This window comes from Homalodisca vitripennis, chromosome 5 (assembly GCF_021130785.1).
Source record: "Homalodisca vitripennis isolate AUS2020 chromosome 5, UT_GWSS_2.1, whole genome shotgun sequence".
NCBI classification, from domain to species: Eukaryota; Metazoa; Arthropoda; class Insecta; order Hemiptera; family Cicadellidae; genus Homalodisca; species Homalodisca vitripennis.
This window is the reverse complement of record NC_060211.1, coordinates 10,220,125-10,238,014: the sequence shown is the minus strand read 5'-3', so window position 1 is coordinate 10,238,014 and position 17,890 is coordinate 10,220,125. Positions and strand designations below refer to the sequence as shown.

At 33.6% G+C, this 17,890-nt stretch overlaps 1 protein-coding gene across 1 annotated transcript; it reads right to left on the bottom strand.

Annotated features, from left to right (window-relative positions):
• Positions 1-1,434: 1,434 nt before the first annotated feature.
• LOC124361793 (mitochondrial pyruvate carrier 1) lies at positions 1,435-14,990 on the bottom strand. The gene is made up of 3 exons (XM_046815769.1): positions 14,702-14,990; positions 12,555-12,655; positions 1,435-3,860 (listed from the first exon to the last, which is right to left on the bottom strand). The coding sequence occupies exons 1-3, from the start codon at positions 14,767-14,769 to the stop codon at positions 3,673-3,675; spliced, it is 357 nt and encodes a 118-aa protein (XP_046671725.1). The 5' UTR covers positions 14,770-14,990; the 3' UTR covers positions 1,435-3,672.
• Between the last annotated feature and the right edge of the window lie 2,900 nt (positions 14,991-17,890).

Sequence of the window (17,890 nt, the reverse complement as noted above, 5' to 3'; positions counted from 1 at the left end):
ATATTTTTTTTAGTACTCATTGGTTATGTACATATGCTATTTTTTAGACACAAAGTATGACTGAAACATGTTTTAGCGATCTGTAATTTAGGGAAGTGCCGATCAGCTGTCATCCTGGAATAAATGCTGCAGACTCGGTGTGATAACGGCAAAGTATATTTTAAAAATTCAATATTTTATCAATTATTTTAACTGAGTATGATAAAAGTATGTTATAGCAATTGATAATTTATGTAATGAGACGATAATCTGTAACGCGACGAATCTCGGCAGATTCAATTGTCAATAAAGTTTCCCCTTATAACGTCAGTGCGGATTGTATCAGCAAGAAAACGCTATAATCGGTTCAAAAGCTAAATTTTATTTTGACACTAAAACACAGCATGGAATGATCCGCCATGGACTAAATAATGTATGCATTCAAATCAAGATTTGTACAATTTAAGTAAATTTGATACTGCAAATTTTGGTCGTCTGTTGTCGGAAGCAAACTTGATGGGGGTTAACCCTTAAAGTGAACAGGGGTATCTCCTAGTCTATATTATTTATAAAGCTGTAATACCACTCATCTGTCAAATTCCAGACACTTCTCACACCAAAGAGATCACAAGATGAAATTTGGCTCATTCATTAATTTTTTCAGTGAAATACAATTTTAAACGGCAGCAAAATTATGACTGTCTTGTTCTTAATTGTAATACAATTTTGTATAAGAAAATTTACCCTGTGGTGTTTTTTTTTACATTAGTTTTAAAAAATTTAAAAGTTATATTGGTTTTTTGAATTTTAGATTGATCAAACATTGAGATATGTATTATATTTGGATATCTGAGATAAGTATATTTTTAATACACTGTATAAATAACTGACAAGAATATAACACTATTTGATACCATTAACTATAATTTAGTGTACAACAAAAACTAATGTTTCATAGAATGAAGGATGTCAGAAAAGTTATTAAATTTTATTATAAGATCCTATTATTTGTTTACCAATGCTAACAGTATTTCAGTATTTATCTTTCGGTGAGAAAATCCTTTTATGAAGGTTTCATTGCAGTAAGTTCACGTAGTATATGACGAGATAAACAGACACAAAGATGATAGATAACATGTAGGACAAACAAGTTAATAAGACTGTGATGTCAACTTCACTGACGGTGTCGGCTTTTGAGGTCTTAAAATGTCTGGAGACATATTGATAAAGTTAATTTTTACATTAATTCAACAGTAAAAACTAATAAACTTTCAACAGTATCAAAAATGCATTACAAGAGTGTCATTGCTATGGATTTGATCAATCAATAAGTAATGTAGGTTGTTATTATCCAACCGGCTTTTTTAAAACACCACTGTGGTCAAGATTATATGATTATAACCTCAAACAAAAAAAAATATTAAAAAGTCCAACATCGGGATAGTAAAACAAACATTCTAACAATAACTTTTTTATTTTTCTCTAAAAAGACTAAAACAAGAAATTGTTTTACAATATAGAGGAAACAAAATATGAGTAACATTGGTAATAGTATACACTTTTAAATTCTTGTAACAATAACAATTTATTTTATAGAGTACAAACTCTTTAAACACCCTGCTCTACAGTCTGCATTCGAAACTGAATGAGACCTTTGCTATAAAATAAATAATTGTTAAAACATTAAATTCTCTTCCTAAATAATAAATTAAAAGATTACATCGGAGAATCTCAGGAGTTGATTCATGATCGTCTCTGTAGTGCAATAATAATTTATGCTAAACAAAATTATTTTTAATATATCCTATACGTATAAATCATGAGTATGAAGTTAATACATATTAAACCATTCCTTCAATAAAAAATGATAAACAACCTTACATAACTTGAACTGTAAATACAGGGAAGACGGTGAGTGACAAATAAATTATAGGCTGTAACCTATAACAAGTATATTGGACACGTTACATCTAACTTATTGCTTTAATAGGATATAATGTTGAGACCTGTAAGATAAGACATTATATGAAAGTAATCAATTCGATATCTTTAAAACATTAAAAAGAAATATTCAGCTTAATATTTTAATTTAAGCAAACATAAACTTAGTCGTGGTTTAAAGTACTGAACAAAATTATACATAATTAATTAACCATTTATCTTAAAAGCCTTCACATTCTTAAATAAATAAAAGGTAAAAATTCTTTGTTAAAACTGTTCAGTGTAATAAAATGTAAAATACCACAAATCATTAAAAATATCACTGACACAGCATTTGACTTTAACTAATTGTAAAACTGATAACATTTTGTAATTTACACACTCAATAAAGCTGCAAACTTCAGAACTCTGTATTGTTGCTCAATTAAAACACTTAATTGCACAAAGGTTACAGTTTTTTTACAAGAACAGTTATCTACAGTTACTACTAGAAGCGTGATTTAAATGTACCAGGCACAATCACTATTAAAACTAATAAATCAGAATCATTACAAGATGAGAGCACTTAATTTAATACTTCTTAACACTTTATATAATTTTTATCATTTAACAAACGAATTTAACAAGTTCCTGAGATGATTTGCAAATGGTGTCATTGATAAAGTATTGATTATATCACAATAGAAAAAACCCTGAACAAACACTTTTTGTATTTCTAAAAGGTCATACCATTTCAATTTAGGTACTGTATACGTTAACTAAAAAAAATAAACCTACTGAGTTGATAGTTTGTTACTTATAATGAGTTTAAAAAAGTAAACCTTCTTTGCATACTTTTAACAAACTGTCATATTTTTCCATAATTACTGAATCCATCTAAACAGTATTGCAATAAGCGATAAAGCCATTCACCAAACAAGAAATCTGATATAACTAAATAACACGAAACAGATATTCATCCGACACCACAGAATTAAAACTATGCAATTGACTAGTACAATAAGAGTTTAATAGTGTAATTCAACAAAAAAGAAAACAAAAATATTGAACACATTGTATGGTCACCATTTTGAGTAAAAATTAATTAACGGATTGATATTAAAAAGATAAACTCTGAGTGTTTCTTAACAGCACAATGTAAACATAATCACAACCTATTTTGCAATAACACTGTTAACTCACAATAAAATCAAGTTTATTCCATTATACACAACATTTATTTTCAGTGCATGACATGAAACTTGTGCAACTGATCATTCCAAAAAATAGGCAACAGACAAAAATGGAAGCATGTATTTTATAAACAATACGATAATTACATTGTAAACAATAATAAAAGTGTGCGTTTGTTTTTGAGTAATTTAATTGAAAAAGTAACACAAAAATTGTATAAATTCGTTCAAAAAATTATTAAAAAATTCTATAAAAATCGTTTTGATCATAACAGTATTGTGCTTATCAATATCTACTTCTAAGGTAAACATGAAATAGATTATTTTATACAATTATTTGGACTAAAATATCCTTATCTTACCTGCTTGTAGTGAAAAAGTTAGAATAAAAGATTGTGCAAGTTTAAAATTCCAATGCAGCAGCATTTACAACATGTTTTAGCACAGATTCCATAACCAAAATTCATTCACTTTAATCCGTAATACAATTGAACAACTGAAATATTAAACAAATGAACATATACTGCGCTATTCTCTGTTTTAGGGGTTAACTAAACTGTTCAGAGCACTTTCTGTTATACTAACTGGCTTGCTTGCCTTTTTCTTCTGGTCCATTCTCCTTCCCACCCATATAGTGATGGTTGATGAAACGTGCACCTTGTGTGAGCTGGGCTCCCTCGTTAGTGAAATGGCAGGCGAAGAGTAGCAAGTTTTGAGGCTGTACTTTCCAAGCGAACCTCATGAATATAAGAGAGTACAGACACAGCGCTGTAACAAACAAGACTAATTGCAAGTTGTGTAGCAGGTAGCGTTATAGGGCTGCATTTTCCACACATCTCATGATTATGTACAGTAACAGAGCTGCAAAGATGTTTGAACCAAATTAGACTAATTACACGTCTTATTTGTTTAAATTTCATCCAAGAAATACCTCGTACTTTTATTTATCTTATGAAATCAATTCTACACATAACGTAGATATGGTGGGACGGGTTGATTCAATGTGAATGTTGAGTTTAGCTCCATTTCACCACAAAAGAGGTCTCTAGGTCTCTGATGTTGAGACGATGTTACAGAGTTTGTTTTAACGTCTCGACACCGACTTTTTGGAATCTCTTTAGATGGACGTGAACTCGAGATTCCAGGAGTCAACTCTGTGACAGTGTGACATTTCAGACACTGCATTAAACTGAAGGTGAAACTTGGAGCTAATCTGAACATTTGCAAATCAATGCTTATAAAAACTGTACTTCTCCAAAATTAACTATAATTTTCATTTAACACAAAACAATACTGTTTAGAATTATTTAAGAGTTATTGTAATATATACAAACATTTTTATAGAACTGGAATAACGCTTCCATTAATTTTCTAAACTATACATTTTTGAAGGAAACAGGATTTTTCCGGACATTTGCCATCGTTCAGTGAAACAAGAAATCAGTAACACTACGTTTCGAGATCTGCAATCTGATCTCTTCTCCAGGTAAAGAACTAACCAAATACATAACATCTCGAAACGTAGTGTTACTGATTTCTTGTTTCACTGAACGATGGCAAATGTCCGGAAAAATCCTGTTTCCTTCACAATCCTTCCATCGTCAAAAATAACCTTTATACATTTTTGTTTAACAAAATGTGTAGCAATACTACGATGTTTACAATTTCATACTATATAAAAAAAGAAAAATTGCTGACGGAACATCTAAAGCTAGAAATATGCAGTAAATTCCTTTGTAAGCTGAGGTTCATTTCTTCAGCAAACTCCTTGAAAATATCAAAACTGTGAGAGATTAACATGTTAATTGTATAAACATTTCTTTTTAAAATTTGTAATTTATTCGTATACAAAATTGTATATACGTGTTAGATTAAAACACAAAAACAAACATTTAACCATTATTATTATTTTATGTATCTTTTAATGTATTATATCTGTTACTATTATTACTCTGATATCAACCTAAAAATACTTAAAACACTTTCAAAAACTTTAATGAGCCCTTATATTATAGAAATTTAAAAAGATTTTCTTGCTATTTATTAATTAATAATAAAAACAAAAATTAGGGAACCATTAAGTCAGAATCTTTTAACAAGGATAATTTTACTTGTCCATTGAATCATACCCAAGATATATAACAGATAGAACAATTAACTAACTAGTTACATAGTTTGTTGATTATCAAACTAGATAATGCAACAAGCCATTCATTATAAGGAGATGTAGGAGATGGTTTCTTTGATGAAGTGATCAAAGAACTACTGTACTACAAAGTCATTTAAGTCAGAATCATAATATGGAAGATTAATGTTATGATTAATCTAAAAATCTTGTTTGACTTGAACATCAACATATGTATGCCAATCTCACTGTTAAATTAACCAATTTTAAGTTTCAAATGTTTACAAATTTTAACCCTGGAATTCATGGTCAAATTTCTCTGAGGTGGTTTTTTAGGCATCTTGTACTTTGTCACTGCATCCTTACAAAAATAAAATACATGTTCAACAGAGTTAGTACATAGTGTTTGATTTGTACAAAAATTATGATTGGTGATCAAAATAAAACAAAAAACTCTATAGATAGAGGATTTGATTTTGAGTATAATAAAAAAAAACATATAAGTATAGATCGTTAATACAATAACACCATAAATGAAAAACTTTAAGGTTCACTTTTAATTGTTCAGTTTTGTAATGAATTATTTTTCATATATTTCACTTTTTGCTTATAAATGTTCCAAATAAATGTTACTAAAACAGAAAACAATCTATTTACACAAGTTTATTGATCACGAAAATTATGACCAATGTTATAGGTAATGGCAACATCTCGCTTAAAGGTACGCTCACAAATACCAAAACTATGGCTGCAACAATAGGTTCTGCTCTGCTAGATGAAAACACACTGTTAAAGGAACAACTGTCAAGTTTAGAATGCAAACTAGCAGACCTGCAATGCAAACTTATAAGTTATGAGGCAAAGCTGGAGGAAATGTCTGAAGAGGAAGGAAAATATCTGTATAAAATTGAAACATTGACTCAAGAACTAGGTACAGTAACTCACAGGCTCAGGTTGAAAAAGAAAGAAACAATATAGTTAAAATCCAACAAATTTTTGAAGATCATGACATATCACAAGAACAGCTTATCGCAGCACATGTCAAAAAAATCAGTGACCTTGAAAAACAACTCTTACTTTCTGACAGAAATCTACCAAAACAAGTAGATAAAGCCCAACTGCAAAAAATCGACATTGATACTCAGACAACAGGCTGTGAATCACTTCAAACTACACCCCAAAACCTTACTACTATCCTAATGGAAATAGTCCAGTTGAAAGCCAGACAGAACAACTTTGATACAGTTATAAGAAACTTCAGTTCTTGGCCCCGGAGTCACTGTTCAAACATCCCACATCAGTCAGTCCTGTACGAGCAAGGTACTCGAACTGAAACCACCCCTGAACAGGTGGCCGTCCCAAATTCTCCCTCTGGAGTTACTTATACTCCTGAGACCATTAAGAAAGGACCACCCATTAGAAACCTATCTTGCTCAAAACCTCATGGCTCAAATTAGCGCAGGAAGAGTGCAACAGAAACTAAAACCAACCAGTTCAGCTTGGCTCTTCAGGTTAAGAAAAGTAAAATATATAATGAAAAAATAAAAAGTTACCCCAAACAAGTTGTAAAAAACACGCTCCAAAATGACAATTTAGTCAACGACAAGCAATATGGAACCTTTAATTTAAGTAGATGCCCTCCATTGAGTGCAAAAATACTAGAAGATAATGAGATCTATGAAGGTTTCCTACAAAAGAGTACATACTGCACGTCTGAAGACACTGCCTGTATCAGTCCTCCTCTACATACCCTGCCGACCCCAGGAACAAACCTTCCAATACAAAATTCCCCGGAAATTATACAGGATGGAAGAGCTTCTGACACAAAAACTCCCAGGGACCAAGCTCTGGCCCCAACTGCCCCTCCTGTTCATATGCAGGCAACTCGCAAACCAGATTTTTTAGAACTCCATCAAAGAAAAGAAGAGAGAATGAGGCACCATCAGAAGACGAGAATATACACCAACTCCTCACTACGGCCAATTCATCTATGACAGACTTTTCAATTCTCCACCAGAACGTTAGGGGTCTGGCAAACAAAATTGACCGTGTTAACCACCTGATTCAAACAACAAAGCCAGACATCATAATTCTAACAGAGCATGGTTTAAATAGAGATGAACTGAGCATGACAAATCTGATTCATTACACTCTCCTGACCCATTTTAGCAGAGTAGACCATAAAATGGGTGGTGTTGCAATATACGCTAAAGACTGCTTAGCTGAACATATTGCTCCCATTGATGTGCTAAATAAGTGCAAAGAACTAAACTTAGAAGCATCAATGATAAAACTAAACAAAGGAAACAGCAAACTGTTCTTGCTTGGACTATACAGACAACCAAAGGCTAATTTAGATGAAGCCTTGGAAAGACTTTCTACAATAATAGAAGAAACAGCAGCCTACAAGTATCCATTGATCATCATGGGTGACATTAATGTTGATATTCTAAAGACTGACACCAACACAGCTAAATTAAATGAAACACTGGCCAATTTTGACATTGAGAGACTATCTATACCTCCTACCAGAGTAACAAACACCACTTCAACTTCAATTGACTGTGTCTGTGCAAATCACTACACAAAAGATTTGGATGTTGAAGTAATACATACTGGCATATCTGACCATAAGGCCCAAATATGCAACCTCAAAATTTCACTGCCAAACTCAACTCAACCAGGTCAGATCATCTGACACTTCCGTGAGGAGAATATTTATCACCTGAAGTACCTCCTAGCAGAAAATAGCTGGCTCAAAGTTCACAATGCCATAAATGTTGACCAAGCCTGTGAAAATTTCTCCAAATCACTGACTGCAACTATAGAGATGGCTTGCCCAAAAAAGAAACGAAGACCAAGAAAGAAGAAAATCTTAGATATGTATGACAATAAAGACGCACTTTTACTGAAGCAAGCCTACCTGCAAGCTCTCTCTAAATTTGAACTGACAGGAGATATTGAAGACAAAGCAATCTGCACTGGTGCAAAGAAAAGGTACGATCTAAAATTAAAATCCCTGCGCAAACAAGCCACTGTAGAATACATAGAAAAATCTGTTAACAAACCAAAAGCTATGTGGGATACGATAAATAAGGAACGAAAGAAACAAGGACAAAGGGAGCCTCAGATACAGCTGAAAGTGGACGGAAAGTTACTGGACGAGCCACTTGAAGTGGCAGAACAACTAAACAACTATTTCATAAAAGCTGCTGATGAAGCACTAAAAAAGAGTGACATGACAAGAACTGCCAGAGCTAACCCTATCACATTCACATGTGACAAATATCTTTCAGAGCTGTCATTCACCAATCCTGAAGAAGTATCAAAAATAATTCAAACATTTAAACCGAAGTGGTCTGCAGGACTGGATGAGGTTCCCTCACAACTTGTAAAAATCTGCTTCAAAGAACTAATAACTCCATTAACCAGCATAATTAATAGATCATTTCAAGAAGGACAATTCCCAAGTGCTCTTAAATGTGCAAAAGTCTATCCTAAATACAAAAAAGGTTCTGCAACAGATCTAACTAACTATCGACCCATATCTCTAGTTTCCACTTTCTCTAAAGTAATTGAGAAAGTGGTGCTAGCATGATTAATGGATCATCTCGAAGCTAACAGCCTGTTAACTGAGAAGCAGCATAGGTTTGTAAAGGGGAAATCGACCACAACAGCAATAATCAGCCTCATGGAGAGTGTAATTGATCAGCTCGAAGACAAGAAACCGGTTACAGGAATACTTCTTGACTTCAGTAAGGCTTTCGATTCCCTAGGGCATGATCTTATCCTCTTAACCCTCCGAGTGGCGGTACTTTTTTCTCCAAGTGGCGGGACATTTTTACTGATTTTTTATGTTCGCAAAAGAAAATTTATATAAAATCCTGTATATTATATAAGTATGACATATCATACATCGATTTAAACTTCATAACACACAGAGTAGAATGGTAATAATATAAAACACTTAACTTGGATTGGTGTAAAAAACCAATGGGTTGAATTCCAAAAATAAAAATTCAAATTTTTTTGTTTTATATTAGGCTGAGTAAATGTTCCTAAACTTAATTTTTTAACACAAATCCAAAATAGTCATTTTGTTTAAAATTTAATTCTGAACAAAAATATGTATCCGTTATATGAATTATTCCTAAAAACAACGCACTATTTGCTGATCGAAACTTTTATGTACACGTTTTTTACTGCATTTTAGTCAGTATCAGAGCCAACCTCATTCCTCATCATTCTTCCTGGTTTGAGAGGCCTCCAATAATGTTCCAGGTAAGGGAAACACTCCCTATGAACCCCAAAATTACAAGTTGGGCACCAGAAGTGACTTTTACCCCCTTTTTTGGTGTGTACACACACTGCACAAAGTCTGGTAAATAAGCAATCCCGCGAAGAAGACCTAAACTTGGTCCAGGAGGTAGTACAGTAGGTGGATGAACCGTTTGTAAGAGTTCCATTAGTACCAGAATATCTAAATACTATATCAAATTAAAGTTTAGAATCTGGTCTTTCTAACCATACCTAATATATAGCGTTTAAGTCGCGGCATAACATCGGAAATACCGGAACAAGAGAGGCTTGCGTTAATAGACGCTAGAGCGTCTTTGCCACTCGCGAACGAGATTTAATAGACGCTGCAGCGTCTTTCACCACTCGGAGGGTTAAAACTTGAAGCTCTAGGCATATATGGGACAGCAAAATCTTGGTTTCAATTATACTTGAGCGGACGCTCTCAAGTAGTTGAAATGTCCACATCCAACAACATGGTACAATTTGTAAAATCCAGTCCCAAAGAAATAAAAAGAGGAGTACCTCAGGGCTCTGTTTTGGGACCAGTCTTTTTATTTTATTCATCAATGCATGCCACAACATCTTGGTAATCTGAGCACCTGTTTAATGTATGCTGATGATATTACTCTTGTAGTTAGCGGTGAATCAGCTGCTAGTTTAAAGGAACACTCTTCCCAAAGTTTGAATAAGGCCTAACAATATTGTAGGGAAAACGACTTGGTTGCAAACACTACAAAAACCAAGCAGATAATTTTTGGAAGGAGAAGTGTCACACTAGGTATAGACAATGTAGTACAAGAAGAGAAAGTAAAACTGCTAGGAATGACGATTGATGCAAAACTCACTTGGACCCCCCACATCGACAAATTGTGCAAAATAGTTTCCTCTGACCTATACACTGTGCAAAGACTTAAACAAATGATATTAAAACTGCCAAAACAGCATATTTTGGACTAATTGAGTCACATATTAGATATGGTTTAATTATTTGGGGTGGAACCTCAATCTGCACCATGGAACGAGTGTTGATCCTGCAGAAACGAGCTGTGAGGATACTTGCAGAACTGCAGCCACTACAGTCTTGCCGTACATCTTTTAAAGAGCTGGGAATCATGACAGTGGTTAACCTCTACATACGAGAAGTAATTATGTATGCCGACAATCAAGATCCACCTCGTAACAGCAACGTCCACAGCTACCCCACCAGGCATGCTTCATATTTTGCAACACCACAACATCGGCTCACTCTATCCGAGAGACAACCACTCTACATTGGCTGCAGACTCCACAACCATCTTCCAGATCAACTGAGAAGAATAAGAGGACAGAACCTGAAGAGAGAGAGCTCAGCAAATGGTTGGCGGAACGGCCTTTCTACAGCATAGCCGAGTTCTTCAATGACAATTGAACAATTGTATTTTGTGAAATATTTTTTTTGACTTAAGTATATTTTAACCTCTGACAAGCAATTGTTAACAAACTTCTTATTATTCTGTACTTTTTGGAAAACGGTATTGACTCCTTTGTATTTCTCTACGATATCACAAATAAAGAGATTGATTGATTGAAAACAAACAAATGCTAATAACACTGATAAATAAGAAATAACACCAGTCAATTGAACAAGACTTATCACAGCGCACACAGCATGTGTAGTATGCGGGAATGTAAACAAATAGTTACAAAACATTTAGACATGTAACAGAACACTAAAATGATCAAGAGGTTTATTATTTACATAAATTCAACAAATCTCCTTACGATTAGTATCAATGTTGATACTTTTTGAGCATATTTAAAAGATGTAATACAAAAACTTGGGCCATGTTAAAACATTTGATATCAGGAGCTAATTCTGAAATATAACTACATGCCTGATATCTGGTGTGTGCCTGATACAGGGTTAACACTTTGTACCCTGGGCCCTTAATAGCCTACATGTTTCAGCGTGGCTCCCTGGGGGTTTTATGATGCTTTTAAAAATTCTGTGTTTTTACAGTAATTATGTTATAAACTCATACTATATATATTTTTAAAGATAGAGATACATACTTTTTTTTAATGTATACAAAAAATATAAAGTTTATTTTCAAAATAAAATTATTACATAATATTGAATGTTACGTAAAAAATACAAACAAAGTTTTTGCTACATAGCTTGTTAGTTCAGGTAGTTTCGCCTTAGTGTGGTAATTTTTAAAGCATAATGGTCTGAATCAAATACAGGATCTCGCACATTTTCGTTTAGATCGTTCATAAAATCAATATTTGGTCCCAGGTGTGTTCAAAATCATCGTCACTTTCCGACTCGGAGCCAAACAAAAGATCGCGAATTGCATCACTTTTGATTTCATCACCCATATTATTTAAACTCGAAAGTAATAAGTATAGAATATAAAAGAAAATCAACGGAAAGTCGAGAAGAAAGAACAAAGTGAGTGTAAATACAAAACAAAACACACGGATAGCCTCACATTGCTTGCATTTGCCTTTACTTCATATAGTAAGAAACTAAAGTTCTGATTATTTACAAACAGTTAAATTCACATTTAGAATACATTATAATAACATTTGCTTCAGTATTTGTCGGAAAGATTTGTAGAAAACTTTGTAAGACATCACTAAGACTCACAACACACAACGTGAAACACTACAAAGCAAACTGACAGTACCAACGATCAGCCGCGGCGCCTACGATCAGCTGTCTAGACTCGCTTGTAGTACGATGAAAAATATACTATTTCATTACTAAAACGTGAAACCTAGGGATCTCAAAACCAACAAATACGAACTTAGACAACCAATGAACATAATCAAAATGTTTGAATCCAAAAATAAGATGACTGATCTAAATAAATAATACAATTAAAAAACACGACCCGAGCTATACTCGGGCGCCGGTAGCAGGCGCTGCCAACGCAGCCCGACCTATACTCGGGCTCAGGTTACAAAGTGTTAATATAAAATGAAGTTCATCCAATAAGTAGTTTACAAGTATATATTTCAATGATTTAAGTACGATTTAATGGTAAACTTACCAACAGTCATTTTTCCACTTATTAACTCTGGGTCTTTCCTGATATCTGCAATGGCTGCTATAGGTATTCCCCAATTTGCAACAGGACCCCAAAAATGTGTGCTGAAATAGAAAATTTAATGCTACAAATCATACAACAATTTTTAATCACCGTTTAACATCTTTAAAAATTAAATATGACCATTTTCTAGTTACGTACATCAAACTTTCTACATAGTTTTGATAAAACACAGAAAAACTTTCAAAAAACAATTGTGTGACTTGCTTCAATATTAACAAAATGGGACTTGTTTAAAAAAACCAGTATAGTTGTAAAGATTTCCCAGATATACTATAGATATTGATAATTAATCTTTGCCAGCTGTTTTTATTTCGTTTATGTAGTAAGTAGGCTAGTGACACCAGCAAGAACAATGGCGATGAACATGCAGGTATTGCCTGAAAATGTATTTTTAAACATTTAACAATGTTTTAAATGTTGAAGATGGAGATTGTATTGGCTACTATTAACTTAATTACATTTAAAACAAACAAAACCAATATTTAAAAACTTTTATTTTTTGAGGCCTTTCGATAGCAAGGCTATCTTCGTCAGACACATCACAAAAGTAAATTTGATTTTAATAATAGTTAAACATATCAGATTTTAATATTAACTTGTCCTGTGTAGCGTAGTGTCTAAAATAAATTATACTATATAAATTTTGAATGTTATTTTTGTAATCTTCATGAAAGTAATATTGAATTTTGTATTGGTCCATCTTCTTAATTTAATAAATCTTCTGTGTTTGCTTGATTTATGTATATATCTAGGTGTGTGAACGTGTTTTAATAGTTTTAGGTTTTCTTTTGATATAGTGTGTCCAGTATTTATACAGTGGTGTGCGACGGCCGATTTTTCTTTCTGTTGAATTTAATGTGGGAGCAATGTTCTTTATATCTTTATTCACTAAAAAAAATGTATGAAATGGTTACAAGATAATGGCCTTGCTCCTTTAAATCCGGAGTCTCCAGTTTGAGATGAAAGCTAGAATTAAAGGTGGAAATCAAATAGCGTTTTGTTGCTAGAAAATGTCAGAACAAACACAATATATCAAAAACCGAACCACACTTGTGAAGACTTTCGAACATTCTAAATTTGGTATTATGAATATATTGAAAATTGTGTATTACTTTAATTGGAATCAAACAAACTATGATTTTTAATGAATGAATTTAGTTTTGACATCAGTATCTGCAAAATTACAATTCCAGATTGGCTAAAGTAATCGTAAGTACTATGCTGCTCAAACATAGTTTTAATAAAGTTTAGTTATTTTATATAATCTGAAACAAATATAATCCTTTTACATATAAAAAGTACAGCTCCACTGTAGTACGATTTTAAAAGCCTAAAACGTAATTCAGTTCAGCGTTATTGCTCATAATTAAGTTAAAATAAAATCATGTATATGGTATTTGATTAATGGTGACAAGTAGAATACATGTGTTCTTTGATTCGCAAGGTCAGACATGCTTAAATCCTTGAATAGTAAAAGGTAAGTAAAAGTTATTGTTTTCTTCGTAACATTGTAATATAGATAGCATAGTTTTTTGTCATTATTATATTAAATTTTAATATGTAAAACCTGCAGAAGTATATTGTTACGTAATATGGTTTGACATTTTGTTTTCAGTATTTTAAGATAGTTATGAATATCAAGGATTTTATAGTCATGGTTCGATTGTGGTGGTGGCTGCTAATTATATTGCAGGCTTTAAGGTAGTAACACAAAATAGCTACAGCACTCAAAGAGTTAAAAAGTAGTTATTAATACTGTACAGCTATTGTCCAATACATTAAATAGCATACTAATGGTTTTCAAACTTCTATCCATAAATATTTTTCGAGTTTACCTTTGTGAAAAGGTTTTTTTCTTAACCTAGCTATATAACCATTTGAAAGTTACACATCACATAGGTATAGCCTATCTTTGAGAGGTTAATCTGTCAAATTTTAATCTTAAAGAATTGAGCTAATTATAAGCTTACATTCTAGACCAGTTTTGATATGGTAATATAAGTAATGGCTTCCAAATTAGTTTGATTAATAGTGTACTTACACATATGTTCAATTATGTATATTAGCAAATTATCCTGTAAACATACCTCATAAGATATTCTCTAAATTCTTTGCTTTTAAGCTGATCAGCCAGTTTCTTAGCGATAGCAGCCATTATTCAACACTAATAAATGAATTACAAAAAATTAATACTTAATTCTGGAGGTAACTAAAGAGACAAGAAAATTTCAGTCTCAAGGTTAACCTGAATATGTATCCTGCGGGTAATGTATGGTCACATTCAAGATTCGAATTGAATTAAATTCAGATACCGTCAAACATAATAGGCCTACATTTCTACAACCGTTCCGATTGGTTTGACACTTCAAGGTAATTCTCGCAAACATATGTAGCGTTTTTCCTTTTTTTAGAATAATAATATTTTTATCTACAGCCTGTTCGTAAATGGTAGGAACAATAATAAGTAAAATATTTATTATTTTGTATAATTAATTATTTTCCACAGGAGAATTCACTTCTAGCTGATTTATTTCTTCCAATTGAACGTACAATGGGTACAGCAAATACTGATTTGTGATTTCAATCTAGGCAACCTCGTGGATGTCCAGGAGCGACACATCACTACCGCAAATGTCGAGATATTAGGTTTCAATGGTAGATCGATAGATGACTGTTGGAGTTGGTGGGGCTCCCTAAGTGTTAATGGCTGTTGTTAGTCTAGACATACGGGTGTGCCACTCCCTGCCTGCTTTGACTGGAGAGGTTGGTACAGAGCTCGCTTCTCCATCTTCAGCGGAGAATTATATGAGATCCATCCTCGTGGATCTCAACATGAGGCGGTCCTTTCCCCCAAAATTGCCCATCCAGTCACTCCAGAAGCAGCGCAAAAGTCCTTTAAGGACTAAGTGTTAAATTTCTCGACTTCTTGTCCTAATAGGAAAATGTGTTTATTTGATAAGAGTGGGTAATTATAGGCTTTGATGTATTATTGCTATTAGTTACACACTATATAATCAAAATGACATCCCAGTGGATGGCAAAATGAACATCAACAGTTAAAGAACTATTGTAAGTAAACATTGATAGTCTGTTGAAAGCTGTTACGGAGGTAACATAAGAATACAGTTCAATTCAATCTGTACTCAGTAGATTACTGGCTATTGTCAAATACATTAACCTACAAAATGGTTGTCGTGAACTTCTATCATACAATAAATATTTTTCATGTAACCTGGAGTTTTCGTCCTTTACTTTAGATCCAAATGTTTTGTAAAAGGGAGTTCATGTATATATGAATTACATCGTTTGTAAGTTAATGTATACTAAGAACCTTGAAATATCTCTCTTAATCTAAGGACTGATTTGAATTGGACAATGGATAGATTTGATTTTGAAGCAGTTTTCTGTAAGTGAACTGAATAGGTTCTTAGAGGCTTCGCAATAATTTCATATAACAGATTTATTTTACAGTAATCTCAGAATGTACTTGAAAATGGCCTAAACAGTTTGGAAAATATCACGTTGAGTATAGGTAGTTCCAGATTTCTATTTCCGGCCGTGTGAAACTTATATCAAGATTAATTTCTAATTATCGTGCACTATCCATTTGAAGAAATAGCGTATTGTTAACATGCGTCAGCCATAGATACATAATTTGTAAAGAGTCTGACAAGAAAAAATAACAATTAAATAAACTATGGATAAATAGCATATAAAATAAGTAGGGTAATAAAAGTATATTGCATAACAATAATAAACAGGATAACAACAAATAAATGTGACTGTACCAATAATAATAATTTAAACTTGGATAACAAAAATAAATAAGCGATAATCATGGCATCAACAATGTTAATTCAAAAATAGTGCAACAAAAGAAATTAAAAATCCAAATATTTTACAGGAGTCCAGAGAAGAAAAGAGAAGTAAAGAACAGAATAAAATAATATTAAGATACTGGAAGTTTAGGAAGATACAGGATGAGGCAGGGAAACATCCCTACTTTCGAGGTGGCATTGTGAGTAGTGGGGACATGTTGGAGGAGTGGAGGTAGGTTCGAATGACGCTGTGGCCACGGAATTTTCCGATAGTAGCGCTGTCAGTTGTAGACATGGCTTGGTCGAATGAGCAACGCGCTTTTGCTGTCGAGGCGTATTTTTCTCAGAATAAGTCTATTGTTGCAGTGCAGCGTGCGCTGCGAACTCGATATCGGATTCCCCCTCGCAACCCTGTTCCTGACCGCAAATCCATTTTGTTGTGGGTGGAAAACTTCCGTGCATGTGGTAGTGTAGTGAAAAAGAGAGTTGGGGCTCGGAGAACTGTCCGAACTCTAGAAAACATTGACCGTGTCAGAAGATCGATCTTGCAGTCTCCTAAGCGTTCTGCCCGCAAGCATGCATCCGCCCTTGCATTGTCTAATCGCACTGTGCGTCGTATTCTCCACGAAGAACTCCACTTCCATCACAACGGGACTGGCAACAACGAGTATAGGCATATGAAACTTTAATTGCTGACTTGCCTCATGATGCACGAGTTTTGTTTAGTGACGAAGCGCACTTCCACATTTCTGGAGTTGTTAATAAGCAGAATATGCGTTATTGGAGCCCCAACTGTATATGCAAACCCTAGGGTAGTTCATGAGAGGCCTCTACACAATGAAAAAGTGACTGTTTGGTGTGCAATCAGCAGTGAAGGCATAATTGGGCCTTATTTCTTCGAGGAGGACAATCGTTGTGTTACCATCAATTCCGAGCGGTATGTAAACATGCTCCAACAATTTCTTGCACCACAATTGCAACAGAATAATTTTGGAGTAGTGTGGTTTCAGCAGGATGGTGCCACAGCCCATACTGCTAGACATTCGATGGCTGTTTTGAGGGAAATGTTCCCCGGGCGATTAATCTCCCGGTATGGTGACATTCCATGGCCTGCGCGCTCGCCGGATTTAACTCCGTGTGATTACTTTTTATGGGGATACCTCAAGAGTGAAGTGTTTAAACATCGACCCAGAACCCTACAAGACTTGAAGGATGCAATTCGCGTTGAAGTTACCCGCATTCCACAACAAATTCTTCGCAGAGTTATGCAGAAATTCAGAACCAGACTAGATCAGTGTGTTGACAATGAGGGACGTCACTTGAATGATGTATTGTTTAAAACAAAGTAAGAATTAACTTCCATCTGTACCCTTTTGATGCCACAATAAAGTTTTGTTCTAACACTTTTCGTTTTTTTTAATTTGCCTTCAAAGTTAGGGATACTTCCCTGCCCCACCC